Source organism: Dendronephthya gigantea, unplaced genomic scaffold (genome assembly GCF_004324835.1).
Source record: "Dendronephthya gigantea isolate DGI-Jeju-01 unplaced genomic scaffold, DenGig_1.0 000000F, whole genome shotgun sequence".
NCBI lineage: Eukaryota > Metazoa > Cnidaria > Anthozoa > Malacalcyonacea > Nephtheidae > Dendronephthya > Dendronephthya gigantea.
Genome location: NW_021163010.1, coordinates 394,932 through 421,539, shown reverse-complemented (window position 1 = coordinate 421,539; position 26,608 = coordinate 394,932). Strand labels below are relative to the sequence as shown.

Genomic DNA, 26,608 nt, shown 5'->3' with positions numbered 1-26,608 from the left:
ATAATCCAGTGTAGCTTATATGATTATATAAGTTCTCTGTTTAGTTAATGGCGACTATAATGCGACCATTTCTAAAGACCGTCCGTCAGTGGCATCAAAAATTTTACTTTAGTCTTCGAACATTTAAATTCGAATTATTGAAGTAAAAAATATGAAGAAAAAAGTCTAGACACCTATCACTCTTCTGTTTCCCTTGTTGATTTAATTTTTCCGATTGCCGTTTATGCTCTTAAAATCCGGTTAATGTCAAGCATGGAGGAAATAAACGTAATCTAATCAATTTGACCAACTTGATGAAGTTTGTATAAGAAGGAAAAATATACCTCCTATATTACATTGCATGATAACTGCACGCATGGACTTGTATATTATCCACCTCGGGTTATCTGAGGGTATATTGTGTTTAAACTGTAGGTTATAATATTGTATAGTACCCTCTTGCCTAAAACGCTAACCTTTAAAAAATCCTTTGCATTTTGACACACTTACTATGTTTTTCAATTTCTTGCACGCCCACCGTCGAGTTGTTGATGTTGAAGAAGACAACAGTTTGGAATGGAGCAGTGACATTCGCTACAGAGTTTACCAAAGGTAATTATACGGTGCAAGAGGTAAGAGAGATTGATTAACCATTTTGAGTAAGTTGCATGTTACGATTACGTTTATTTCCTCCATCTTCGGTCAACCGTAATCCAGAAAATATAAAAGAACGAAAAAACGGTGCATGTCTTAAAAGAAGGGGTAGTAGAAGAGTGTTGTTGTCTACATCGATTTGAGATGAAAAAGCATGCAAGTCGTGAATTCGAAGCACTTTTTATCATTTTTTAATCATAATATGACATCTGAAAAATTGAAATGATTTTTGTTGCCATTGTCAGACAAAGCGCAGTTTAACTTCTAAGCTTCTAAGAGCCAGGTGTTTTGCAATTGACAATATACGCGCCTGCGCACGTTAGACCATCAGCGTGATGGAATTGACGAAGCTCAAGAATTGCATGGCAATTCCTGGGACTTGGTTCGGATGAGCGGAACCATATAGATAAAAACCAAACTGAACTGTCATTGCGGACGATTTCTAAATGAAAATACCAAATTCGGAACGCCGGTCAGGTAACCTGAAATTCAGGTTACCTTTGGAGGGTTTTTCTCCGGGCACTCCGGTTTCCCTCCTTTTCGTTTGGCTTTAAAAAACAGTGTCCATGTCTGGGGCCAAAGCAAAACGTGTTCGTGGACAGTAACAAAAACGCGTGTGTGGCTTCTGGGTTCGATTCCCAGAACACTGTCGGAAAATAAATAAAAGGTGAGGCTGATTATGATCGCAAAAATGCGGCAAATAGCATTTCAGAGCTTTAAAAATGCAAAAAGACCTGAAAGCTGTATTTTTTTTTTGTAAATATAAGCAAATTCGATTTCGATGAAAATACGCGAACATGCAAACACATACTTAATTCATAGGACACATAATCTATATATGGGACAGTGCATTGGCCTAGAACCTGACACAGTTATTACACCAAGAGGCACTATTAATTGTACATAAATCACTACACTGGCTTACCCAAAACATGTTACAAGTTTATATTTTCTATTTTATCTATTATTCTGCAAGATTACGGAACAAAGAAAATTTGCGATATTAATCATGTTTATTCCATGACTGTCCTCACTGACTGTACTTGCTCACTGCAGATATCACTGCACAAATCTCTAGGAAATGAAATGTCTAATGACAGTTTGAATCGGAGCTTTACAAATAGGACAACTCGACAATCTTTCAGCGCATTCGACACAACAGCAAACATGGCCTGTGTTATCTCTGCTCAACGTGGAACGTTCTGGAATATTTTCATGTTTGTGTACAATTGTAGCATTCTTTTGTCTTACATTGCATATTATGCAATTCCCCGCGTTAACAGGGGGTCCGGTACGGCCCTCTTCCTCGTGCCGCATATCTTCCGCTGGACGGGGACTTTCCATTTGATCCTGCCGTATAGGATTCGCGTTAGCTGTCAAGTTAAAACCAGATCTGAACGTAGTTGCATCTGCAAAATGTAACATAGAAATAGGAATAAGAAATATATTAACTCGAGAGAATTAACTTTGGCTAGGAGGGTTGAGGAGACAGTAAGGTGAGCAATGAAGTGAATGATGCACTTGGTTACCACTGTGACCTGATCTGGTACATTTTCTACCATGGGTGGTTGGATGAACATTGACAACCCCATCGGATTTTAATAATTACCACATTTGAACCAGAAGGGGGCAGTCTAGCTGGATTTGATAAGCTTTGATTAAAAATTGGTCACACTGTTTGTTACCCTGTCCTTGCCAAGTCTGTGTACTCTCTCATGTTTGGGTGGAAAGCTTACATTTGGAAGAAAAAACCTTTGCAACCTTTATCAAATGATTTGTTCAGTTTTAGTCACAGTCCATACATTATATACTATATGTATAATAATTTAGCATCAAGTTTCCACAAACCTCCATTTAACATTCTTGGTACATCAAAACCAACTAGAGAAACAGTAATCAAGATTCAGTCACTGCATGTGAATTAAAGATTAATGATTTTCTATTTTTTATTCTGCCCTAGGAAAGGCAGACATAACATTTATTTATATTTCAAAATATGTTTATAATATGTATTTGTACACATGAAATGAAGAGCATTTATTCATAGTACAGTACCTGTATTTGAAATTTCACCTGTCGTTCGCATACAGTTGTTACACAAGTCAAACCCACATTGAGAACAATGAAAAGGATTGTTGTTAACTTGAAAGTCTCGTAAACATCTATCACAACGCCAACCACCATTATATTCTGGATAAGTCACTTTGGAATCCGCTTTATAAAGTGGATGTTGATGATATGTTGATTTGTATGGCTTGATGCAGTTATCACAAAGATCAAACTGACATGACTGGCAATGTGCTGGATACCTAAAACAATTGAAACAATTGCACTTAGTTAAAAGCCATGCAAGTTCATTTCAGATAGTTTAAGAGCATATTTCTATGTTTCTTGATAAAATAGTATAGTAAATTTTATAGTAGTATAAAATACTACAGTTTAAGTCTATACCTTTTTCATCTATTATTCATATTTCTTTTGTATATATAACAAATAAACACATCTCTATATTTGAATTAGCTTTAGAAATTGGAAAATAATATCACTAACAAGTACAATCGTACTATAGGGACCAGGAACTGCGTAACCGAGTTTAATTTCTGAACTGCATTGTATTTACAACAATGGAGAGGACAATGTATTTCTAATCGTTTCCGTTTACTTATATATAGGCTGAATATTAATGATATGTATATATTATTTGCTGCAAATATATCAAGAATTGCTTGTAACTTGCTTCAAAGGTCAAAAGTAAAAATTCGAACTCTGTCAATCGATGCGGAATATTGCTTAGAATAATTGTGCCAAGTTTCATTTCGATCAAACAAGTAATGATAGAGCCTTAGGGTTTTTTTAAAGAGCGTCGCCCCCTAACAAGAACAAGAAGAAGAAGAAGAAAAAGATTAGCAGCGGTTAGGGACCAGTTCCTGGTCGAAAAATTAGGTACTCTTCTATTAGAACCTGACTTTTAAATTCAAATGGCTAAATAAAGAACAGTATAGCATCTTACCAGTGACCTGGTCCATTACTGTTTCCACAAATATCACAGTTCCATTCCCCATTATATTGGTGATAAACTAATCTGACATCAGTGCGAAGTAAAGGGTGTACATGAAGTTTACTGTACATGCATGGGAAACATTTTTTACACATGCGAAAGTCGCAGATCTCACAATGGTAGCACAAATTATTTTTAGAATTGGCATTGCAGGAATTGCATACATTACATCTCCATGGTGTTGCAGGGGTAACTAAGTACAGTGGATGATTAGGATGTACGGGATGGACTTTTGGTGCATCGCATGTGGTACACACAATGAAGTCACATTGATTGCAGTGGAACGATGGTTCCTGAGATAAAGGTTTAATGCAGTTACTGCATACACAAGTACTTTGAGCAACAGCTACTGCATCAGATTCTGTCCGACCAGTGTGGTGAGGATGGAGGCGATGGGTAGCAGACATTACGAGTAGCACTTACACTTGGTTTGATTTTTATCTGTAAAGCTAGGCCATGACCTATGGGAAAATATGTGATATAATGCACAATTAAGGGAAAATATGTGATATAATGCAACATTCTAGTGATATAATGCACAATATCTCTAAGGCCCTGTTTACATGGAGCAAGTTATCCCGGCTAGGCTAAGTGAAAACTGCATATAACGAAAGTCTAATTAGGTTAAGCCTTTGATTTGATGCACTTTTTACCTGGCCTGGCCGGGATAACTCACTCCATGTAAACAGGCTCTAAGAAAAGTGAAGTCAAAAACTTTTTTGCTAAAAACTTTGTGCCAAAATTTCTTTTAGGCTTGTCATGATGCAGGTGCATGCAACTCCACGTAAGAAAAATATAAAATTTGATACCAATGAAAGTTAAAAATTTGATGCTCATCACTATATTGCTTGCAACATAGATGAACAATCGCATAATAGTTCAGACTGTCCCTGGTGCTATGTTTTTTGTTGTGTGCTTTGATAGTAAAGCCTAAGAATTTACCTTCTCCCCTTTTTACTCAAGATACTACGTTTTATGAAAAAGGCTTTGGGCTTTACTTCCTGGCACACGAACTATAGAATTTTCAAATAATATTGATCCGAGTCTTATTACGGTAAACCCTGCCAACAGATATTATTTACAATCATTATGTTGCGTTGTCAAAACGTACCAACAATATTGCTGTTCTGTTCTAGTGAGAATTTTCAATATTCTGTGCGATGAAAACCTCTCCGATTCTTTTACACTCCTGATGAAACATGTAATGTTCGAAATGCAGTAGATTTTATAGTATAATTTAGAAGGGGAAGTCCAGAAAGCACCTTGGAAGTTGGAATTCCCCCACGGACGCATACACCCACGAACATTACGCCACAAACACAGTGACTGCGCAAATATTGAAGTCCAATGTATAACGCATGCGCGAGTCATTTATAGACCTGGAGCACTGAGCTATAATATTATATTTATTTAATTATATTATAGCTCAGTGACCTGGAGTGAGGAGGATTCTGCGAAATATTTCACAAAGTGACGATGTTTACCGAGGGCTTCGATTGAAAAAAATAAGCGAAAACTTTTAGATTCAGCCCGGTGAAAAAGATGGGACAGGGTAGTCCCCAAACTTCCAAGTCATGCTCTGTGTGTGTCCAGAGCGTAGAGTACATACAGTGTTATTGGTGTACTTTCGAACGAGGTCAAACTGGGACTTGTTAATTCCTCGTATTATGTGAAAACCAAATTGAGAATTTGTTTTACAATTTAAGAATGAACATTATTCGCATTTGCTTTTAAATTTCGCTCGTTTGAGACTCGATGTTTCGTCATCGGTGTGACGTCACACGTGGGGTACGATACAACCAAGTCAACAATGAGCAAAATTTACATAATTTTGCGTTTTCACTTTTCAGATTATTAGCTGCTGCATGAGTGGAAGATTGATATCACTCTTAACTCTTTCTCTTGCTTTTGAACGAGGTTTTATTCGCAACGTCTCAGTTATTATTATACAGTGTTCGGACTTTGCTTAAGCAACAATTTACATCTTCGCATAGTCTGGCTTTCAGGAACAAAACGAGCAATAAATGAGCTCTCTTTTTCCTACGTTTCTTTATCGACAACGTGTTTGGTAGGAACTTTTCCGTGCATGTATGTTATGTATGTATGCCTCATGAAAGGCAGTTGAAGCTGCATGTTTTCCGGCTAGGCAGGGTCGAACTTTCGTACGAGAATTTCTACTCAACCTTTTTCATTTCATAACTTTTCTCCTATCACAAAATAACCAAGATCTATTACAGCTTTAAAACTAAAAACAGTTTCTTTGTATTTTTAAATTTTCTTTGCCTGATGTTTGCCGTGTCCACGTGAAGCTTAAACTGCCACGAAAGCCGACAGACGAGACACTGTCGCCGAAGAGTATCCTAAACGGTGTACTGTTTGATAACAGTTTGAATTGGAGCTCTACAGATAGGGCAATTTTCTCCTCTTCTAAACAATTCCGAAGCACAGTATGTGCAGCAGCAGACGTGACCTGTCGTTCCGTGCACAATTGTAGCATCTTTAGGTCTTTCAAGACATATTACACAATTTCCGACGTCATCCTGAGCTCCTGGAGGTCCTGTAGCACCGACATTATTGTCAACTTCCTCAGAAGGAGATGATATTGGTTTTCCACTAGCAGTAACTGGAGCAGGACTTCTTGTCCCTAGAGGAGGACTTCTAGTTTCAACTACCAAATAAAACACAATGACCTTATTAAAACATTAGTTTCCTGAGGTACGCCTGTCTTTTAAAAGCTGTTTCAAGCTAAACACGTTATTTGACATACCTCTAGCTGCCGCTCTTGGTACATCAAAACCAGCTTAAGAAACATGAAAATGAAAGTTTGAAACAATTGTTTTGTGAAGCCTGATGTAAAAATGATGATGGTTAGCCTTGACTAATATCAGTGGTGGTGTCCAGAGTTATAAATTTTCAAATATGGTTTTTTTTTCGTGGAGCAGTGTTTCCTATACACTGTGATTTTCATGTTTCAAAAGAGTGCACTAGAGTTACTGTAGAGCAATGACAATTAGTACAGCAACAGTACATACTTAGCAATTATAAGAAATCCTACCTTTGTTTGACGGCATACCAGTGGTGTTCATGCAGCTTGGACACAAGTCAAACTCACATTGGGAACAATGAAAAGGAATGTTATTCTCGTGTGGAGCAAAACTTCGTAAACATCTATCACAACGCCATCCACCATGATACAGAGGATATGTTATGGTTGAATCAGCTTTATACAGCAAATGCTCTTCACCATGGTATGTAGACCTGTACGGCTTTAAGCAGTTTTCACAAAGATCAAACTGACATTGCTGACAATGTGCTGGGTAGCTGAAATAAATTAAACATCATTTAAGGGACATGTGTACTAAGATATGATGAGTAGAAACTTCTTCATGTTCTATCATCTTGATTGACTCTAAACAGCACAATATTGCATGGCCTTTAGCACCCCATGCTCCTGGTAACATCCTAAGCATTAAAACAGGAACATGAATACTGATAAACTCTACCCTGTACAACTGCTTTTTATGGGAGGATGAATTGGACTATTTCAATCCAGACTTGAGTAGGGTCAATGATGCGAAGAGATAATCTCTCTGTTTTAAAATTTTCTGATATATGGCTACAAAAAATATATAATATCTTACAAATCTCCGGGTCCATTGTTGTTTCCACAGATATCACAGCGCCAGTCTCCACTTGACTGACCATAAACTAATCTGACATCAGTACGAAGTAAAGTATGTTGATGAAGTTGACTATTGATATCACTAGAACAATTCTTACACAAGAGAAAGTCACAGATTTCACAATTATAGCAAACTGTCTCCTTAATTTCTGTATTAGGTCTCTTGCATACATAGCATCTCCATTGACTCGTTGGGGTAACTAGGTACAATTGGTGATTAGGATGCACAGGATGGGTTTGTGGTTCATCACACCTAGTACACACTTTATAGTCACACTGATTGCAATGAAAGGATGTTTTCTCATTTTGAGATAATGGTTCCAAGCAGCTATTGCAAACGGTTGTTCTTGGAAAAACAGCAACTGCATCAGATTCTGTTCGACCAGTGTGCTTAGGATGCAGGCGGTGTGTGTCAGACATTAAACACAACTTGAACTAGAAAATATTTGAAACGTTTATTTAATGGTAATAACTTGGGACAATTTCATAACACTGAAAATAATTCTTTTTTAATGATACTCTCTGTATATCGAAATATCAATAAACTAAAAAAATCAATATCAATGAACTGATATTTTAAAAACAGATATTTATCAACATTTCGATATACTGCACCAGTCTACTTAAAATGCCAAACAATATAGCAGCGGAACCACCTTATATGTGACAGATGCCATTTATACTGTCAATTTATTATGCAACAAATTTTGGACATTTTTAAAAAGGTTTAAAATCTGTGAACTTTGCTGACATATTTTCTTTGTCAAATTTATATTACTCAGAACATCCATGCATAAAATTTATAATGTACACCCAAACATTATGCAGTATTTTACCTAGTGGCAATATTACAAATATTTGACGAAATTCCCAACTATATGATTCGTCATCTTTTATATCTGAAAGTCCTCTAGGCCTGGTGCTGATACCATTTACTTTTGTTTTCGAACTGTTTAGTTTTGAAGCTTTTATTAAATAATATATTATAAACGCCCAAATCCCAACAATATGCCACAGACTTTATGTAAATACTAAATAGCAGACATAACTGGAACGCCGATTTTGCTGATTCATTGCGTTTATTGTAAAAACACCCACGATGCTGTAAAACTATTGTAATTCATTTTCTATCCAACGCATAAAGAATGAGTTGATTCAGTGAAATACAATCTATAAATTCAGGAATTTTATCGCGATGTTTATAGTGTATACACTACAAACGTAACTTGACAACGTAAGGTTGTTCAGTAGTTATTGTCACGTACCTGTTTATTCAAACTTTTACGAAGTAGGTTACTATCTTCTTGGTAATTTATTAAAGCAATAATAATCCATAAAATGTTGTCGATATTCAAAACTGAATAAAGAAAATGGAAAAACGATATAACGATATCGAAAATCAAAAATCGGTCCTTTGCGCGTGCTTCCATTATCCAGGCAAATTTCTCCTGTAAAATTTTTTTAAAATTTCTTAGATTCTATCTTAAATATGTTATTTCGAGCCTCTGAGGTTTCATGTGTGCAATTTGAGGAATAATTCTTGATGTATCGTATCCAAAGAAGGCCGGCGTGGCAACGAGAATATCATCATTACATTCTGGTCTTTCCTTGCCTGGGCCTGCCGAAAACCCTGGTAATTTCCCTTTTTGCTCGGGAACTGACCTGTATATAAAAATACCACTGTAATATACTGATATATACAGGTCAGTGGGAGTCCAGTCAAGTATATTGGAGTGATGATATTTCTGTCCTTTGATTAATTTGTAATTTGGCATTTGCCACATGTCTATAAATGGTGAGTTGCAAGCTCATATAAAAATCTCACAATATCAATATAACAATTTGTGATGGGTGAATTTTTGAGATCTACCCTTTGCAACCCTGGTTTAATAACTGGTTAAAATGTAGTAGACTCATAGTCATAGTCATGGCTTGTGCCTTGTGTATTGCATATATATAAAACAAATGAGGTGAATAATGTTAAGCTTGAGACATATTAAACACAGCAGGTGTTTAAACCAGGGTGAACAGAGAGAAAAAACCCCACAAAAGGTACTGATTAAACCAGATATGGATATGACAGCACCAGTGGCATAGCCAGCCTGACGATTTTGTCCCGCTATGTAAATTTCGTGTTATTATAATTATTAATTTTTTTAGAAATTCATTGTTTTCACAGTCAATAAACACCAAAATATTAGCATAGTGGGACAAATCGTCAGGCTGGCTACGCTACTGGACAACACCAATCTTAACCATTGTAATTTTATGTCCTAGAACGCAATACATGAAGCTGTTGAAAAAGGAGATGGTGATGAGGTTTTGTCATTACTAGAAGATGGCCATAATATTAATGCTATCAATGACGCTTATGTGACACCTGCCTACTTAGCAGTTTTAAACAAGCAGTATGATGTGCTCAAGTTATTGTTGAACCATAATGCTGTTCAAACATATTTTGACCCACTTTTATTAGCTACTTCTTTAGATAGTGAAGAATATGTTCAGGTAAATATTATTGTACATGGATTACCCCTTTCACAGTGAACAACTATATTTAACAATTACGCTGTCTACTAGTAGCTAAGTAGTTTTATATTTAGTCATTAGTATATTATTTTAATGTTTTAATGTTTTATGCAGTCTGCTTCTCCCCCTCCCTCTTCCCCTTCCCCACTTACCACGATATTTTCTGCAATAGCTGAATATCTATTATGTAGAAAATAGTTTAATTGTGAGTATATGTTAATCTTTCATCTACGTAAATTGCCATACTCTGTTAGTAGATCTGCAATTGATATTGTAAAATACTTAAGATTGTGCATTTGCTAGTATGTATCTGAAATTGTATTAGTATATTGTAGCTAAAACTAGGCTTAACTATAAAATTTGCCATTTACCAGATTCTTATTGACTATAAATTTGATCCCAGTTATCAGTCAGATGACTCAGATCATGGTTTCCCTATAAATCTCTGGACTGCTCTACATGAAGCCTGTCACATGGGTCTTAAAAAGATACTAGAAATATTTGTGAGAACAAATTGTGATTTGGATATAAGGAATGAAGAGAATGCAACTCCAGTGTATATATCATGTCAATATGGTGAGAAGGAATGCTTAGAGTTGTTATTGAACCATGGTGCTGATGCTGAGATCCCAGTTGAAACAGGGGAAACACCACTTCATATTGCCTGTCAAGAGGGTCACCATGGTTGCGTTGCAACCCTGTTAAATTATGGTAGGTGAAGTCCACATGAATCAAGTAATGTTCAGCGCTGGGCCATGTGCTGAATTGTTGTCCTTTATTACATACGTACTTCGTACCTATATATATCTATTCAAATGCTATTTTATTTCTATATCTGCAAGTAAAACACGCTATACAATATAAACTCCAATATACAAAAAGTAACGTTTAGTCAACATGAACGCGCACAAGTTTCCATAAACTGCACTTTAATATAAATGTCCCGTACCACGGTACCAGGTTCTTATAGTCATGCTTTAAGTATTTTTCATTAGGTGTGAACATCGAATCTCGCAATGAATTAGAAAGAACTTCTTTGGCTGTAGCATGTTATCACGAACAATATGAATGTGCAAAGTTACTTATTGAAAGCAACGCGTCAATTGATGGAGAAGATAATGATAACTCGCCTATTCATTTAGCCGCACGAAACATTGATGGCCTTTGCCTTAGTTTGTTGATTGAAAATGGTGCAGATGTCAACAGTGATTTATACAGTTGTACACCATTATATGAAGCTGTTTCCGCTAACAACCTACCAGCAGTCAAGTTGTTGCTTTTGAAAGGTACCTGTATTTTCAGAAATTCCAGTGATTATCTTTTTATTAAATAGTTCATCCTATTTAAAATACAGGTAAAATACTACAATACAAAAATATTTTTAAAATTCCCATAATTTAAGACTCCCTTATAGAACTAATTGTATTTTGCCTAATGTTTGGAGTTTGTTTTCTTTAAAATGTCCAAATTTCGCTGTGAAAATGGGTGCAGCCCTCGATTAAGCGCCACATCTGAAGTGCTAAAAATTTAAAAAACGAGCCGGTAAATACGGTAAAGGCGATGTCCATTGCACCACGTTATATAATTGTATTTGCTGCAGCCGTATACCGCCGTTTAACACAGTTGAGTTATGTTGAGAACTGTTAGTAATCTGTGATAAAATACACCAGTACGCACCATTTTGTACGTCATTTAGCACGCGCTACCACGTACGCTATTTTATATACACCAGAATGTGTAGAAACATATGAGTTTAAAAAACGCAAGTTATGTTCTGTTTTAAGGCTAAGCATTTGCAGCACGCTAATATCATAGTACACCATCCTCATTCCTTAGGGTTTTTTTAAGGAGCTGACCCAAACAGAATATGTGAGACGAAATATCCTTTGCTGTGCAAAACGCCTTTGATGGTAGCTACAAGTGAAGTCGGGAACGTGGAAATTATTAGAGAACTTGTTGCGCACGGTGCTGATGTAAACCTTAGAACCTTTACATCACCTCTTATTTTGGCTGCGAAGTATAAAAGTTGTGAATCTTTGAACGAACTTTTGAGCTATGATATTGATGTCAACTATGTAGATATACAAGGGGAGTCGGCTCTAACCACACTATGTATGCAGTTGATTAAAAACTACAACTCTGATGATTATAAAGAACTTCTACAATGCTGTAGAAAAATTCTCGTGTTAGGTGGAAATATCACACAACTGATAACTGAAGTGAGCTCAGCGTCAACGTCATCAATACTTGTACCGTGTTATGTTCGTATGTGTCCAGACCTTATCGCTTTGTTACTTGAGTTTTCCACCCGTCGCGAACAGATGCTGTTTCTATGCTCAATTTGCGAGGAATGTGTTAATCAAGGTTATGACGAATTTGATGGCATGTATGACTTTTTCTTTCAGCCAAGACAATTAACCCATTTGTGTCGTGTCAAGATAAGATGTCTTTTGGGTGGAAAAAGACTAGGCCACATTAAAAGACTTCCTTTACCGACGATATTGAAGGATTATCTCAATCATAAGGAGGAAATGACTTTTGAATAAATCTTCATAAATCATTCTCTGCTCGATGTTATGTCTTTAGCTACAAGAACATCATCGATTGACTCTTCGACTCTGCATCATATATTTATTTTCCATACGACGCTCACGCGATTTAACAGACATATGTCATATGGCATATGAATGATTTCCACCCCCGACTTTAACCCGATGAATCTTGGCCGTTATTAGTTCTTGTTGAAGCGAGAAGAAGCAAAGTGTAGGCGGAATAACTTTTTATTATATCATCTTCCTGAGGATTTATTCCAGGAAGTTGAATATGTTATTTATTTGATTGTTTCACGGGGGCTTCACCATATCATGTGACATGTTATATATGTTTTTCACATGTAGATAACGTAATTCGTAAATACAGATTTTTCCCAAGAAACCATTATGAAAATAAATTGTTTAAATAGTCAGATACATGTGTTACATCGTTGCTGAAACCAATTTTGAAATAACACGAGAAAACATTTAAAGGCTGTAAATGTGATGAAGGCAACAATATACGTCATTACAAGTCTGCCCACGGGAATGGGGCTGTGTTTGGCGGCAAAATGAATCAATGTTGGGCGAAAGAGGATGATGACAAAAAGAACTAAGAAGTAAAGAAGCTATGGTCTACGACAGGACCGGCACTCGACACGAGCCTGCTTCCTGTGCTTCATTAATAAAGTCATTTTAGATTTAAAAAGTTTATTAAGAACAAGGTTGTATGAAGTGTTTCATGTGATTGTCGAACGAAGAAACTGATGTTCAATTTAAAGTAGACGTAATTTCTGACGTACTGTTAGGAACGAGAACATTAATGAATAAACGTCTAGTGTCATGCACAGTGGTCATACATGACGGGGACGATGCGCGTGCAAGAAGTGGACGCAGACGTCAAATTTTCGAAAAATATATCTTCCGAGTGGCGATATCAGCCCGAGGGTATTAACATTAATATTCCTTCTCCCGGCCGGTATTTTCCTTAAAAAAGTTTATTGCCGTTGTATAACAACGTTGAAAACTTTCAATAATGTGTTAAAACAATTAAGGCTTGCACAATTTTAGCGTCGGATTGATAAACCTTTCTCTAATACTTGAGAATTAATTTTATATAATTATCGAAGCAGGCTTATCTCTGAATCGATAGATGTCATGCATTTACGGTTGTTGACGCATTTGTTTCATTTGTGCGCTCATTAAGTCAAGATAAGGAAAAACGCGCCGTATAATATGTCGTCTTTTACTATGTCTATGACTATGTGATGAATGATTCCAAGACCAAGTTGATTTTCAGTATTAATATATTGTAAAGCTTAGTTTGGTTAAAACTTATAGTTTTGTCCAGTTTTCCTCACTTGTTTAAGTAACAGACAAATCAGGTCAAGTATAAGTGACTACAGTCAAAAAGATAAAAAAGGAGTTAATAAACCTAGCTTGCCTGGCTAGCCTTTAGGTAAAGTCTAAAGAATAAAATCATTTGTCACCAAAGCTCAACGTTAATGAAAGAAGCCGTGTGAAAAAAAACGTATCCAAGTTTTGTGAATCGTAGAAATTTTTGCTGGTTGCCAACAAATGTTGTATAAGATTTTTTATTGTCACTATAAGCAATGTTATCGTTAATTAGGCATAAATTAAATTGCATTGTAAATTAAATTGTTCCAAAAATTTTTAGAAGTTACTAGATTGTTCATCTTGAAAAAATTACTCGTGTATGACTTGAATGGCAACTGTAGGGATAAAAGATCATTATGTTTTGAAGAAATATTAATTGGTGGGAGTTAAATACTTAAGTAAACTATTAAAATCTGAGACAAAGAGGACATATGATTAAATAAACATATGTGCATAAATAATACAAGTTATATTAGGCGAGTCATAAACATTTTCATGCATTCAGCCTCTCATATATACATCCATATTCGACTTTGACAACTGACTTTCTCAACTGCATGGGTATTCCCAGAAACTAAAAGATTGTATCATTTTTACGTCATTCCTCAGACGTATCCTGTTATCCAAATCCATGATGTCGTAATCTGTTTTAAGAATTCCTATGTTAATGATTATATTGAACAACACGCCCCTCTGATCTTTGAGTCAACTTTGATGACCTTCCGTTTTTCCAGCAGTATATATAATAATCCAAAATATGCATTATAGTACACAATAATCCTACACGAAGTCGCAAGGAAACTGGATTAGGAGAATCTAGAAAGGTACAAGAACTTGTGCATGAACTCTTGATGTTAATACATTGGTAAATTAACACAATTATTGGCTGAAGAGCTCAACTTAATATTTATACGACGTTTTTAGTTCTATTCAATTAAATGAACGCTACGCGATCATGCAGTCGCCTTTATTAAGCTGCATGAGTCCAGTAAAATCAACAAGTGACGAAGGAGCGCCGACATTTTCAGTGAAATATCTTGGCCAAGCAGAACTTGAAAAGCCTGGCTTGGACGATATGTGTACATTTGTTCGATCAATATGTGAGTCAGTTAAGAAGTCGAAACAAAAGGACGTTCTAAAAGGAGACTTTATTCTTTCAAATGAGAATTGTTCTTTCACGTCCAGTGGACATGATATCCACGACTCGACGCTGCTTTTCCGCACGCGACGGATTCAATTTTGTGGAGTGTACGAACTTAATCCAAAGATATTTTTCTTTACTTATCAGTTCGGTAAAACAGCTGATGTACTTCAATGTCATGTTCTTAAGTGCAGAAATAAGAAAGAAGCAAAACTATTGGCCAAACAAGCTGGGATAATGTTTAAAGATATTGCATTTTCATTAAATAGACGGCTAAGAGACACGCCAAATTACAGGTCGCCGTTATCATCGCTTGGCTCACAGAGAAGCACCGCATCGTCTTGTGGAGTATAGGGAGTGTTTAGGATATTCTCAAATGCCAAGCCGCATTTCAATAATGATGATAAAATCCACCTGTACCTATGGTTTAGACTAACCTGTGGTTTGTTGGTAATGAACGATGCTGGAAAATATAAATGAACATATATATACCATACATGCATGGCATCTTTGTTTTACTCTATATGTGTGTATATATTTATATGTATGATAGTTTATTATATTTTATTTATACCTAATAACAAAGACATTTTTAAATACTCCAGTTATTCTCATTATTTCTTAAGTATTTGCATCCTACCTACAACAAAGAAAGGGTGGGGAGTTATTTTAACCTCTTGCGGTTCCATATTCCATAATGAAGACGTCTTTCATGCCTTCAAAGGCGCTGGTACACATTAACGTCCAACTAATCCACCCATATGCAAATCTATGCAAAGTACTGAAATTAATGAAATCCGTTTGCTTTTTGGCGCTTAAACAAATTTATAATCGAGTACTGCCGTCTATCAGTTCGTCACATCATTGACGAATTAGACACAACTATTGGGTAATCTTGCAGCAACAAACTATAATGGTTGTTTTTCTTCTAAACAGTATTAATATAATTGACGATTGCGATGGATGGAATTCAAAAATCTTACGGTAAATGAAATAAACGTTATGAAACGGTAACGCTGAGACTTCATCGGATTGCTTGAAGGAGGATCAAATGTTGTATGTATTAAGGTCGGTTAACACGATCAAACTTTGTCGGATCCAATTCACTTCTGACGTATGGAAAGTAATCTGATATTGATAAAGCATGCAGTACTGCATTAGCCTTAGTTGATTTCCTGCAGGGACAGCAAGAACTCAGAATATAAACATCCATTGGTAGTTAATTGGTCCGACAAAATTGGATGGTATGTGACAATGTGAGGAAACTTTTACGAGACTGTGGTTTCTGATGTCAGGAATTATAAAGAATTCGCTAGAATCGTAGGAATGCAGATAACCAGCCTCATTTTCTGCACGATTGAACAAAACATAAAACATTTCGTTATCCAGCAGGTTCATTATTTTCAAATCTCCTAATCCCCGAGATCCTTATCCACATTCAAATAATCGTATTCATGTAGCCTGGAAAAATAAACACCCTAGCTGCAAGTCCCCCGTCGCGGGTAACGTTTATCAAAAGACGAAACATCATTGCAAATTTAAAATGAACAAAAAAGGCTCCATTTCCGTGTCAACGCTCAAAAATAAAGTCAAACGCCAGGATATTATTTTAACTTAATCAAACCGATCAACTGGATAAACCCATCAACTGGCATTTACCACTCGTCAACACGGCGATTGAAAACTTTTGCGCATGTCATTCAGAGTATTGTCGACATCACGCTAATATCAGCTATTAACAACTATCATTTCTCCGTGCAAATTTGAATTTTTGCACGCGTGTTTACATTTTCATGAACGTCGGTTTTTTCTGCACTTACGCCATTCATCGCCTATTTCCTGATTCGTATTAAGTTCTTGGATTAATAATCATGTGTGACGCAATAAAAAAAACGCGCCGCAAGCTTTCCCTCTGACGAAAATCACGTATTTCTCTGAAATAAAGCTTGTTTAACACTTCAACCGTATAATTATTGCGAAATGTAGCGTATACCTTCGTCTAGAAGGCATTAGTTCTAGCCTAGTGTCACGCAACTGATAAAGATAGATGAACTGCAAGTATTAAACAACGATAGATGAACTGCAACTAAGTAACAAAGTAATAAAGATATATGCCAAGTGCAACAGTCCTCAGCTCTAAACACACCGTTACATTCCCTTGATCTAAAATCCTCAGACATGTCATAACAGCAGTACATGCAGACGTGCATGACGTCATTTACGCTATGCTGCCGTCTGAGACACTTTCAGAAAGAATTCTGTTACAGACGGTAAGAATGTGAACGATTCTCAATTTTTCAGGGAGAAAAAATCATCTCAAGATCCTTTCATGAGAATTAACGCGCGACATTTATCTTCGGAATACATTTTTTTTAAAAGCAATGAATTGCAGAACATGATATGAATCAAGCCTACGAAAAATCTTAAAACTAAATGCAGCGACACAAAACAGAGGGATTCGTAAATCACCAGTTCATTGCAATTATCGTAATCTACGCCATGACATACGATACGTGCAGTGTGACAGGACTGACAGTTACCTCCTCCGCAGGCGCTAGGGAGCATTTCGGGTGTGACAGGCTGTCAGGAGCTTTCCGGGCGAATGACATATTACTATATCACTAATATCATGACATATTACTATATCACTAATATCAGTGAGGCTGCGTATTAGGTTTAAACAATCAGATCGCAATGATTAATTTGGTCTTGACAATAAACGATTACGTCAACGGACGGGACAGGAAATCAGTTAAACCATTTGGTAATTTCCATATATTTATTCAGAAAATAAGTTAATGGCGACGCAATCTGGATTGAATCTTGAAGCCGATCGAATACGTCATTGAAAAATGCTTTCAATTAATCAGCTTTTTGAAGCAATTCGAGGAAATGCAATCAGGTTTTGAATTACTTCGAGTGTAAACACAGAGCAAAAAGTTAAATCAGTTGCGCGAGTCAATAACTCTTGGTTTAATTCACGCTCTAAATAAATTTTAGTAATTTTAAACTAAATTACTTATTTTGAACCATTCGCATTCGTTTGTTTTTCTAACCCTTGGTTTCACATTGATGAAGTCAGCGAAGGAAAACAGAGGAGTTTCCATCCTGATTTCAAATGCTGTACAAGGGTAAAAAAAACTGCGAGAATTTAGAATATTGAACACGTTCATCTGACGTGATGTTGGAGATGACGTTGAGAATGTCGTCAAAAAGTAATTTATTTCAAAAACCAGTACGAATTATATTTAAAATCATAATAAAAAATGATACAACATCATAGTGCACTTAAAGAATTTGTTAACTATTTTATTTTACATTTCAAAGCACGATATATATATATATATATATATATATATATATATATATATTTATATATATAATTTTATATATTTATATACACCCATTTGCAAAAACGTTGGCCGCATATAGATAGATAGATAGATACTCGAAATCTAATTAGAATTGCATATGTTGTGTAATATGATTGAATTCCCATGCAAATGTAATCATATGCAATTCTAATTAGACTTCGAGTATCTATCTATCTATCTATCTATCTATCTATCTGCGGCCAACGTTTTTGCAAATGGGTGTGTATTTATATATATATATATATATATATATATATATATATATATATATATATATATATATATATATATATATAGAGTAAAATGGATTCACAAATTGCTGCTAGTTAAAAGAATTTGCATGTCAGATAAACTATCTTCTATACTTCTCAAAAACTTTTCACAGTTAGTCACCTTCGAGCTACCATAGGCAGATCCAGTCAGATTGATGCTAGAGAAAGATTTTTTTGTTTAAGTATCTCGGAGATGCATAGATAATTTAGTAATTATATATATGAAGCTACCGTATGCACGCAGATAAAATCGAAACAGATCAAACAACACTTTTGCTAATTCATGCTACACTAAAAACGACATCATGCACATGCAGTTATGGGAGTAGGCGGATGAGGATGGAATGTGTTCAGAAAAGTGGCTTTAAGAGCACTTTACTGGCATTGCCATTGCGAATTTAGAACAGGTTTGCTAAGAATATTTTAAAATATATGGAGGATATTATATACACGGTTGCGCGGAGATAAGGATTCTATGTTCGAGCGGAAGAACGATATGTGTATCCTTCTTGCAACGAGACGTTATTTTCATTTTATGGACTTATATGAACTGGAAATTTTCCGTAATATCATGACTTACGAAAAATACGCGCACCTGGATATAGTAGCGTATATCTGTTTTACGAGTGTTTTATTTCCCAGTAAAATTTCCTAGCCTGTCCATTAAGTAAAAATAAACATATACGTACCGGTCATTTTGTATGCTGTAAAACGCCCCATAACCATCCTCAACCATCGGCCAAGTTACACCAAGAACACAAGAATAACCAATTATACTGGTCGAGAGTATATAGTTACCATCACCTCCACTGAAATATTGCATCACATCGATTATGTCATAATTAAATCTAACTTCTATCATATGCTATAGCTGTTCCCGAGTTTAAAATAATTAATTATACATTTATTAATTAAGTCGTAATTAAATCTTTGTGATCTAAATAGAATACAGGATTCACCTTTTTGTCCACGCTGAATCAGTGAAAATCTCAGGAGTTGGTAAACCTGAAAAGTTAAAAACTTATCACAGTTTTATCGTACAAATAAAGCACGAGCATCGTGAAAAAACAAACCTGATTTTTCAGCCAGTATTTTTCAAGCCTAAGAGATGTCGATCAATTCCTAAAATAATCAATAACCTGTGTTAAGAACTCTTGATAAACATTGCTAGAAATAAACTCATCCATGCAGGTGCCTATAGCTATGGAAAAACATATGGTTACGGTGGTCTGGCAAATGCACTCGAAGCAACAACTATACTGAGGGGGCAGTAAATGGCCGGCACCCAGGGTAATTACCCCCGCTTTTCAATCCAGTCTATACAATTGACCAGTGGTATATTTCAATGTCACGATATGCGAGATTGATGATACAAGACGTATTTTTAGTGCACTTTATACTCACCTAATCCTTGAGTAGCCCCATTCATTAATTCATCATGTTTCAAGCAAGCAATTCGTAAAAGATCAATTTTGTGTTTATTCTGGAAATGCCAGAAATCAAATTAAATAATTTCAATTGTATTTGATTTATATATACTTTATCCTAAATCATTAACAATGCTAGGTCTTGGATTGATAATCAATAGAATTCTATTGATTGTTGACGACTGTGTATGTGAAATCATATTTTTTCTTCAAGGACTACCAACAATTACCGTTGCTTGACGACTTTCCATAGCGTTGCACCATTCTTGAGCTTCCGTCGTGTGGGAACGAACCTATGACACAGATACACAGACACATAAAGCAGTGATTTATATCCAAACATAAAAAATCATTTTCTTAATGTATCAAGGCTGGATATTGTTAAATAACGCATGCGAATCTCGATGCAGGACGAGACGAATAGTTGTTAGTAACCAGCTTCTCTGCCGTTAAAATTGGGATTATACCCCATAATGCAACATGATTGAACAATAATAAATAAATCACAGAAGAATTACCGTATCAGTACGCCCATGATAGAACTGCCTCGTTGAAGCTGTTTCGTACGTGGGAGCTACTCTAAAATTTGTTTAGAAGTCTAAATATATGTGGGGGTTTTTTATTTCAACAAATCACATCCACTTAGAGCCATTACGAGGTATATTGTACGCCAGCATAATACATTCATACCGTTTATGCAACTTAAAGTCAGCCAGTTGAATTGCCATTTGAACATAAGTGTCTGGGTGGAGTCGATGTTGTTTGATAAATGTTTTTCCATACTGCTTCCAAATTAAAGTTCTTATTGCAATGTTTGATGACTAAATCAGGAGATATAAGAGAAAATATAAGTTCCTGCATGTTCAGGATTGCAAATCATGTTACGAAGTATTGATTCAAAACAAATTAAGAGTTTATCATCAAACTATGCAGGAAATAACATACTCATAACGAAAGAATTACAACAGAATTATAATTGAATGAAATGCAGCGACTGTTTTACCTACCGTCTTCTCAAACTGTACAGTGGCGTTCTCTATAGCTCTATGAAGACGATCATCGAGATCAAACTGAAGTTCCACAGGTTTCGGAACACAAACACTTGAAACTTTTATCTCATCACTCTGGAAAAGTATACAAACAGGATATCAAAAAATGCGCGCCTGGACCAGAATCATCAGATCTCGCTTAGAAAAATTTAAATTGGCTTAGAACTAGTAACTTTGCTCAAAATTGGCTTAGAAATAGTAATTTTGCTCAGAGGTTTGTAAAACGTTCATCTGACAAGCATCCCTTTCCCTCACTTGTTACAATATTGTCAAAAGTTACCCGAGGTTGTTTCCCCCAGTATTTCTTCACGTTTTCTAGAGCTCTATTTACAGCCAGAATAAGAATCACTGCGTCAAATGCTAGGTGCTAAAAAAGGAATATTGCATTTCAAACAATCATTTGACGTATTCAAAAGCAGCCTAAGAAGTTCTTATATCGTAAAAACAAACGCTGTCAGAAGGAACCAGTCGGGAAGAAGACGATCGAACACGGACAGTTTACTGAAGCGTTATTCTTAGCTGTGCCTGCATGTATTGAGGTGTAGCTACATTCGAGAAGTGAGATGTACTGAGAATAAATTATGAAATGAAAATATCAAAACTATTTGTTTAATCCACAAAGAAACATAATATAATTATTACCTGAAACAATGTGCAACAGTCACGAAATACAATTATTTGAATAATTAAAATTTACATGAGATCACGCAAGTCAAGCCAAAACTACAATATTTTCAATTTACCATGAATAAAAAATGCTGCGAAAACAACTATATGCGAAATACAAACTAGTCAATGTCATTAGCTGTCCTAATGATTATTTCATCAAATATGATATGAAAATGTTTATCCTCAAGTCTTAACTATATCCAAAAGGCCGAACCACTCGAAATAACAAGGCAGGATCTACTTCTGCGGTTGTATCAGGAGGGGGTGGAATTGGTTGATTCCAGGGTATCAGCTTCATGTTCCCAGCTCCGTCACTGCTTAGGTACAGGCTGTCTTCACCTATTTTTTCACTGGATTCTAAAACAACGTAGCCTGAATTTGGTTGAAATAGTTCCCACACTCGAAATGTTACATTTATGTTGGCAAGAGAAGCCTCTGTAACTCCAACGATGACATTGGCCGATCCTGATGTGCAAATAGTATACCAAAGACCAGCTTTTTCCATTTGGAGAGAATAAGTTGGTTGAAATGGACTCGTTTTATGAAATTTGATTTTTGTAGGGTCTGTTCCATCACCTGTCGCTTTTACAACATATGCTTCATCATTTTGATCAGTTTGAGATCCGGGGATTGTTGTTAAACACACGTACTTTCCTCCAGAGGAACATGAACTATTATATGACCAAAGTCTTCGAACATCTCCATCATCGATAACTATGAGGGGTTTATATGTGGGGTTTATATACGAGTACAACGAAGCTAACGCTTTCTTCGCCATGTCTTGGTATGTTTGATATGTGTGATAGAAATGAACTTATAATTACTTTATTAACTATTGTTCAAAGCCAGCTAACCACATAACCGTAAACAGTGCATATTTATCATAAGTGCAAAATATTGCGTAGATGAGGCATAATTCTGTAATTTTAAATCATCGTTTTAAATTTAGGACCATCTTAAGTGAGATGGATTTTACCGAAATTACCGAAAAGGTCTATTGTGTATATACTAGCTGTACTAACTAGATATATTTGTGTATATATACTGTACTAGCAGTATATTCGTTAGCCTGCGCGCAGTCTCTACAGGCTATATATTTGTATACACACGAATTTGAACTGCACGTTTGACAGTTCTGAATGGGAAGACATTTATGTGGGGCCATTGGGGGATTTAAAGACCTTCACGCTTTTCTATAGATAGCAGAAAAATTGTTCGAAGATTTAAAAAATATTTCTTACTTCTAAATTCGTTCCCATCAATCCATTCTCGAAAATAATTAACTGAAAAGATTTGTCAAACCATCTATTTTTGCAGTTGCCACAATTCAAAGCTGTTTGTAGCTGAAAACGAAACACAAAATCAGCATTTATAGTTTAATTACTTTTTATAAAATGTTAAAATGTTGGAATTCTTCCTGAGCTTTAAAACTTCCTCAGACCTGAAGACAATACAAAAAACGTTCAAAAATAAAGACCCAAACTTAGCCACAAAAGCCTTTATTTTGAAATTATCATATTCGTGCGGTTTAATTGCATAATTTCACGTAATGATAATTAAAAATCGTCACCTCATCGATCACAGAAGGACTTTTATCTTCTAAAACAACATTCAAAAGGCTTTTTTGTATTGTTGCCAACAGTTCCCAGTGCTTTGGATTGCTCAAAACGAGATGCTGTCTTTCCTGAAAGAAAAGCGTTAAAATAACGCGTAAATGAGTCATATAGGGCCACGATTTATGGGCAAATCTTATTAAAGCTTTGCATTTCATACTTCGTTTTATTAACGTCTTAACGCCTTTCTACTGTTGAGATAACTTGTTTTTTTACCATTTTTTTGTCATTTTGACAACGTATTTCTGAGAAGATATGAAATACATGTACCTTTGTCCAGGTTTCTCTGTTTTCGGCTGTGAGACTTCCCAAACCTGGACCAACTGGTTTCTGAGATGCATCGTCTACAATATGCCTCAGTTGCCTAGTTTGAAATTGAAATCTTGCAGAAAATTTTACTGACGTCAGGGACATGAGGGTAAAGAGGTAATTATTTGAGTCGTTTTATGTTGTCTCTTCCCCAAAGGATGTGGGGGGGGGGGTAGGTGGGAGATCATGACCACTGCAAAGAATAACAATTTTCACTTTCATGTTCACTTACGCTTCAATTTCCGATATGCTAATTGGCTCTAATTCAGAATTTAAAACATCACATTTATATATTCTTCCCTTTGTCATAACAGTTACATATCTTACTGTTGGACTTGGTGCTGCAGAGAAACAAGTTTACATCAGCGAGCCTTGCGCGAAATAAAGAGAACACTTTACATCTACCTCATCATGAAATGGCCAATCTCTAAATGTTCACTTCAAATTACCTGGTTTTAACAAAGCCATGTAGTTGTCAACATTATTCTGAGGAAATCGACACCAAGACATTAAATTATAATATTGAGACATACTTAGTGGCGTACCATCTTTACCATCGATTGGAAATTCTTGACTGTAGATAAAAATTGAATAAGCACCGTACGGTAAGTTTAGTATTGTATCAATCAATGTGCAAAACAAGGGGTGAAATAAAGGCACGTATATAATCTTATAGAAAACCCTCATTGGAAAGCTGAAGAGAACAACGTCTTCGACAACAACGGAGGATATCATGAAGAATAAAACAAGACTACAAGAGCCATCCTTGAACTTTTAAAAACCGTCGCTTGCTTTTTAAACCTGGTTCTCGAATCTCATTGACAGTCGGCGATGAATTGTCGGGGATTAATAACCAATAAAGTTGTTTTTTTTAAATAATTTTTCGTCACCGGCCACCAACAATACAATCGTCTATTATCGGTGACACATATGAGAACCAGGCTTAAGTTAAGGTAGCTATTGCTATTGCTAATGACCGCTGCATAATCGTTCCCAGACGATAAGATTTCCGTGAAATCAATCCATCTGACCATCTTTGTATACAAATGTCTCGTACGACTCTTTCAAGAGTGGAATCAAATATTTTAGTGTCTGAATTCTCTGCGAAGTGAAAACGTGCCAAGACTGCTTACTCCTTACCGCTACTTGACCTGTGTGGGTGGGATTAAGACCCTCTGGCCTCTAACTACAGTAAATATTAAAACTAACATATTGTAAGTCTCGTCACTAGATTAAAGTATATAAAATGAGACCAATAAATAAACCTCATACTTATATAGTAATTTCCACTCATTCAGAAGAAAATGCAGCGTGATTGCTGTTCGTTTGATTTGTGTTCCCTTCAGAGCAGGCCATATATCTTCATACAACATCATTGGACCAGAGACATTGATTAACGGTGCAATAGGATATCGAGGTTTTAAATAAGCTTCTTCTTCCCACCATTTCTCAAGCTAGAGGTAGATTGTATTGAGAAATAACTTGTTTGTAGAAAAACTGGTTTGTAGACATAGAAAGCATATAACAAAAAGCTCTGAACTAGTAACATTACAATACTATTACATTGCAATTTCAAATTACCCAGTTTTTAGAATGAGAAGCCCTTTTTTCAAGTTTGCTTTGTAAAACTGGACCGATTCCACAGCAAAAATCCTGAACCTTTGTTTTTGTAATGGCAAACTCTTCATCACTTACACAAGGTCTTACTACAAAAACAAAAATACATCATTGGACAATGGAGAGGTTTTCTTGTGTCAGGTATTAGGCATTGGTGAGTTAGGTATGATTCCAAAACCACAGGACCAGAATTGTTTTTTTTCAACATTATTGAATTTGTATTAACATATTGTTCCTGTCTTCATTTTTTAAAACACCATCAACAGTTATGTTCCAATATAATGAATGAAATGCATTCAATCACTGATTAAAATATGATACTTCTTCCCACCTGACTGGAGATACTTTGCACAAGTTTGTTTCAATCTTGGTACTGGCAAACTTGGTAAGGTGTCTTCATATTTCAAAGTCTTCCCAATGATACCACGGATAACATTGGATGCCATATTTTTTAACCAAGTAGACCAGCAACTAGTCAGGCAGCTTATAGAAACAATATGTATTATTATTTTTTCATTGTTTATTATTAATAGACAAAAACACCATGCAAAAACATATTTTTCTTGACAATCTATGTAAGCAGAATAAGCAATGATTCATGGCAATGATTCAGAATACTTACTGCGCTAGTTATTAATTGGTAAAGCCACATATTGTTCTTAAAAAATATATTTTATACCAAAGCTGAGGAGGAATGCAATATAGAGATATACTTCCCTAATAAAGCTTAAATTATTGATTTATGGAGTCATTTCCCGACTATATTCATTGCATGTTTTATACATAACAGGTAAAATCAAAAGCTAACCAGTACATAGGGGCATAGCAATTAAAGCAGGGTGTGTGAGGGTGCTGCATCTACAAGTTGACTATTCGGCAAAATTGGGTTATATTTCAGTTGATAAAGTCATCTTGAAAAAAGGATAGGGTACACTGCTGAAGTTGATAAATGACAGCACCCTGCACCAACTGTTATTAACCACACCCATTTTATCAGAAAAACGTAAACCCTTCAGGTATGGAAAAATTATGTGCTTGCCAGTTGCTACAGCCCTTTCTGTACAGATATTAAATTTTCTGTTTGACAATTCTATTCTTTCAGTTTTCTATAAATCATAGTACAGTATCAAACGAAATTTTTGCCCCAAATATCTGTGTCTAAATATAACTAGATAGAGTATAAATTTAGTCAGATGGACAACTTACCAAATTTTTTTTCTGGTTCTGTGAGTGAGTGGTTCTCTGTCTTTAAAATTTCGAAATAACGATTATTAATATTGTGTGTACATGAAGTATTGGAAAAATA

The 26,608-nt window shown here is 35.6% G+C and overlaps 5 protein-coding genes across 9 annotated transcripts; 2 read left to right on the top strand and 3 right to left on the bottom strand.

The window, feature by feature from the left end:
- Nucleotides 1-1,422: 1,422 nt before the first annotated feature.
- Nucleotides 1,423-5,008, bottom strand: LOC114522238 (ZZ-type zinc finger-containing protein P35G2.11c-like). Of its 2 annotated transcripts, XM_028542892.1 has the most exons (6): nt 4,803-5,008; nt 3,644-4,152; nt 2,689-2,942; nt 2,482-2,514; nt 2,319-2,394; nt 1,953-2,042 (listed from the first exon to the last, which is right to left on the bottom strand). In XM_028542892.1, exons 2-5 carry the CDS (start codon nt 4,096-4,098, stop codon nt 2,366-2,368), a joined length of 771 nt encoding a protein of 256 aa, XP_028398693.1. In that variant the 5' UTR covers nt 4,099-4,152; nt 4,803-5,008; the 3' UTR covers nt 1,953-2,042; nt 2,319-2,365. The 2 variants fall into 2 exon arrangements, with proteins under 2 accessions (XP_028398685.1, XP_028398693.1); XM_028542884.1 differs by lacking the exon at nt 2,319-2,394 and having other exon boundaries at nt 1,423-2,042.
- Nucleotides 5,009-5,575: 567 nt separating this feature from the next.
- LOC114516926 (E3 ubiquitin-protein ligase Mdm2-like) lies at nt 5,576-8,839 on the bottom strand. 2 transcript variants are annotated; one of them, XM_028536545.1, is made up of 5 exons: nt 8,639-8,839; nt 7,333-7,808; nt 6,747-7,012; nt 6,459-6,491; nt 5,576-6,359 (listed from the first exon to the last, which is right to left on the bottom strand). In XM_028536545.1, exons 1-5 carry the CDS (start codon nt 8,801-8,803, stop codon nt 6,052-6,054), a joined length of 1,248 nt encoding a protein of 415 aa, XP_028392346.1. In that variant the 5' UTR covers nt 8,804-8,839; the 3' UTR covers nt 5,576-6,051. The 2 variants fall into 2 exon arrangements, with proteins under 2 accessions (XP_028392346.1, XP_028392354.1); XM_028536553.1 differs by lacking the exon at nt 6,459-6,491.
- Nucleotides 8,840-8,972: 133 nt separating this feature from the next.
- Nucleotides 8,973-13,470, top strand: LOC114516907 (serine/threonine-protein phosphatase 6 regulatory ankyrin repeat subunit A-like). Of its 3 annotated transcripts, XM_028536526.1 has the most exons (6): nt 8,973-9,168; nt 9,651-9,881; nt 10,277-10,613; nt 10,898-11,188; nt 11,751-12,121; nt 12,308-13,470. In XM_028536526.1, the coding sequence occupies exons 1-6, from the start codon at nt 9,166-9,168 to the stop codon at nt 12,446-12,448; spliced, it is 1,374 nt and encodes a 457-aa protein (XP_028392327.1). In that variant the 5' UTR covers nt 8,973-9,165; the 3' UTR covers nt 12,449-13,470. The 3 variants fall into 3 exon arrangements, with proteins under 3 accessions (XP_028392327.1, XP_028392318.1, XP_028392335.1); XM_028536517.1 differs by having other exon boundaries at nt 11,751-13,468; XM_028536534.1 differs by lacking the exon at nt 8,973-9,168 and having other exon boundaries at nt 9,829-9,881; nt 10,306-10,613; nt 11,751-13,468.
- A 1,093-nt stretch (nt 13,471-14,563) lies between these two features.
- Nucleotides 14,564-15,556, top strand: LOC114518619. Its single transcript, XM_028538633.1, has one exon. It carries the CDS (start codon nt 14,787-14,789, stop codon nt 15,324-15,326), a length of 540 nt encoding a protein of 179 aa, XP_028394434.1. The 5' UTR covers nt 14,564-14,786; the 3' UTR covers nt 15,327-15,556.
- Nucleotides 15,557-19,382: 3,826 nt separating this feature from the next.
- LOC114517480 (peroxisomal carnitine O-octanoyltransferase-like) lies at nt 19,383-26,572 on the bottom strand. Its single transcript, XM_028537220.1, has 18 exons — nt 26,509-26,572; nt 25,634-25,785; nt 25,267-25,391; nt 24,958-25,139; nt 24,135-24,259; nt 23,918-24,026; nt 23,647-23,740; nt 23,334-23,447; nt 23,005-23,106; nt 21,375-21,461; nt 21,053-21,169; nt 20,736-20,866; nt 20,564-20,624; nt 20,276-20,338; nt 20,023-20,101; nt 19,692-19,740; nt 19,578-19,623; nt 19,383-19,427 (listed from the first exon to the last, which is right to left on the bottom strand). Exons 2-16 carry the CDS (start codon nt 25,746-25,748, stop codon nt 19,700-19,702), a joined length of 1,545 nt encoding a protein of 514 aa, XP_028393021.1. The 5' UTR covers nt 25,749-25,785; nt 26,509-26,572; the 3' UTR covers nt 19,383-19,427; nt 19,578-19,623; nt 19,692-19,699.
- Between the last annotated feature and the right edge of the window lie 36 nt (nt 26,573-26,608).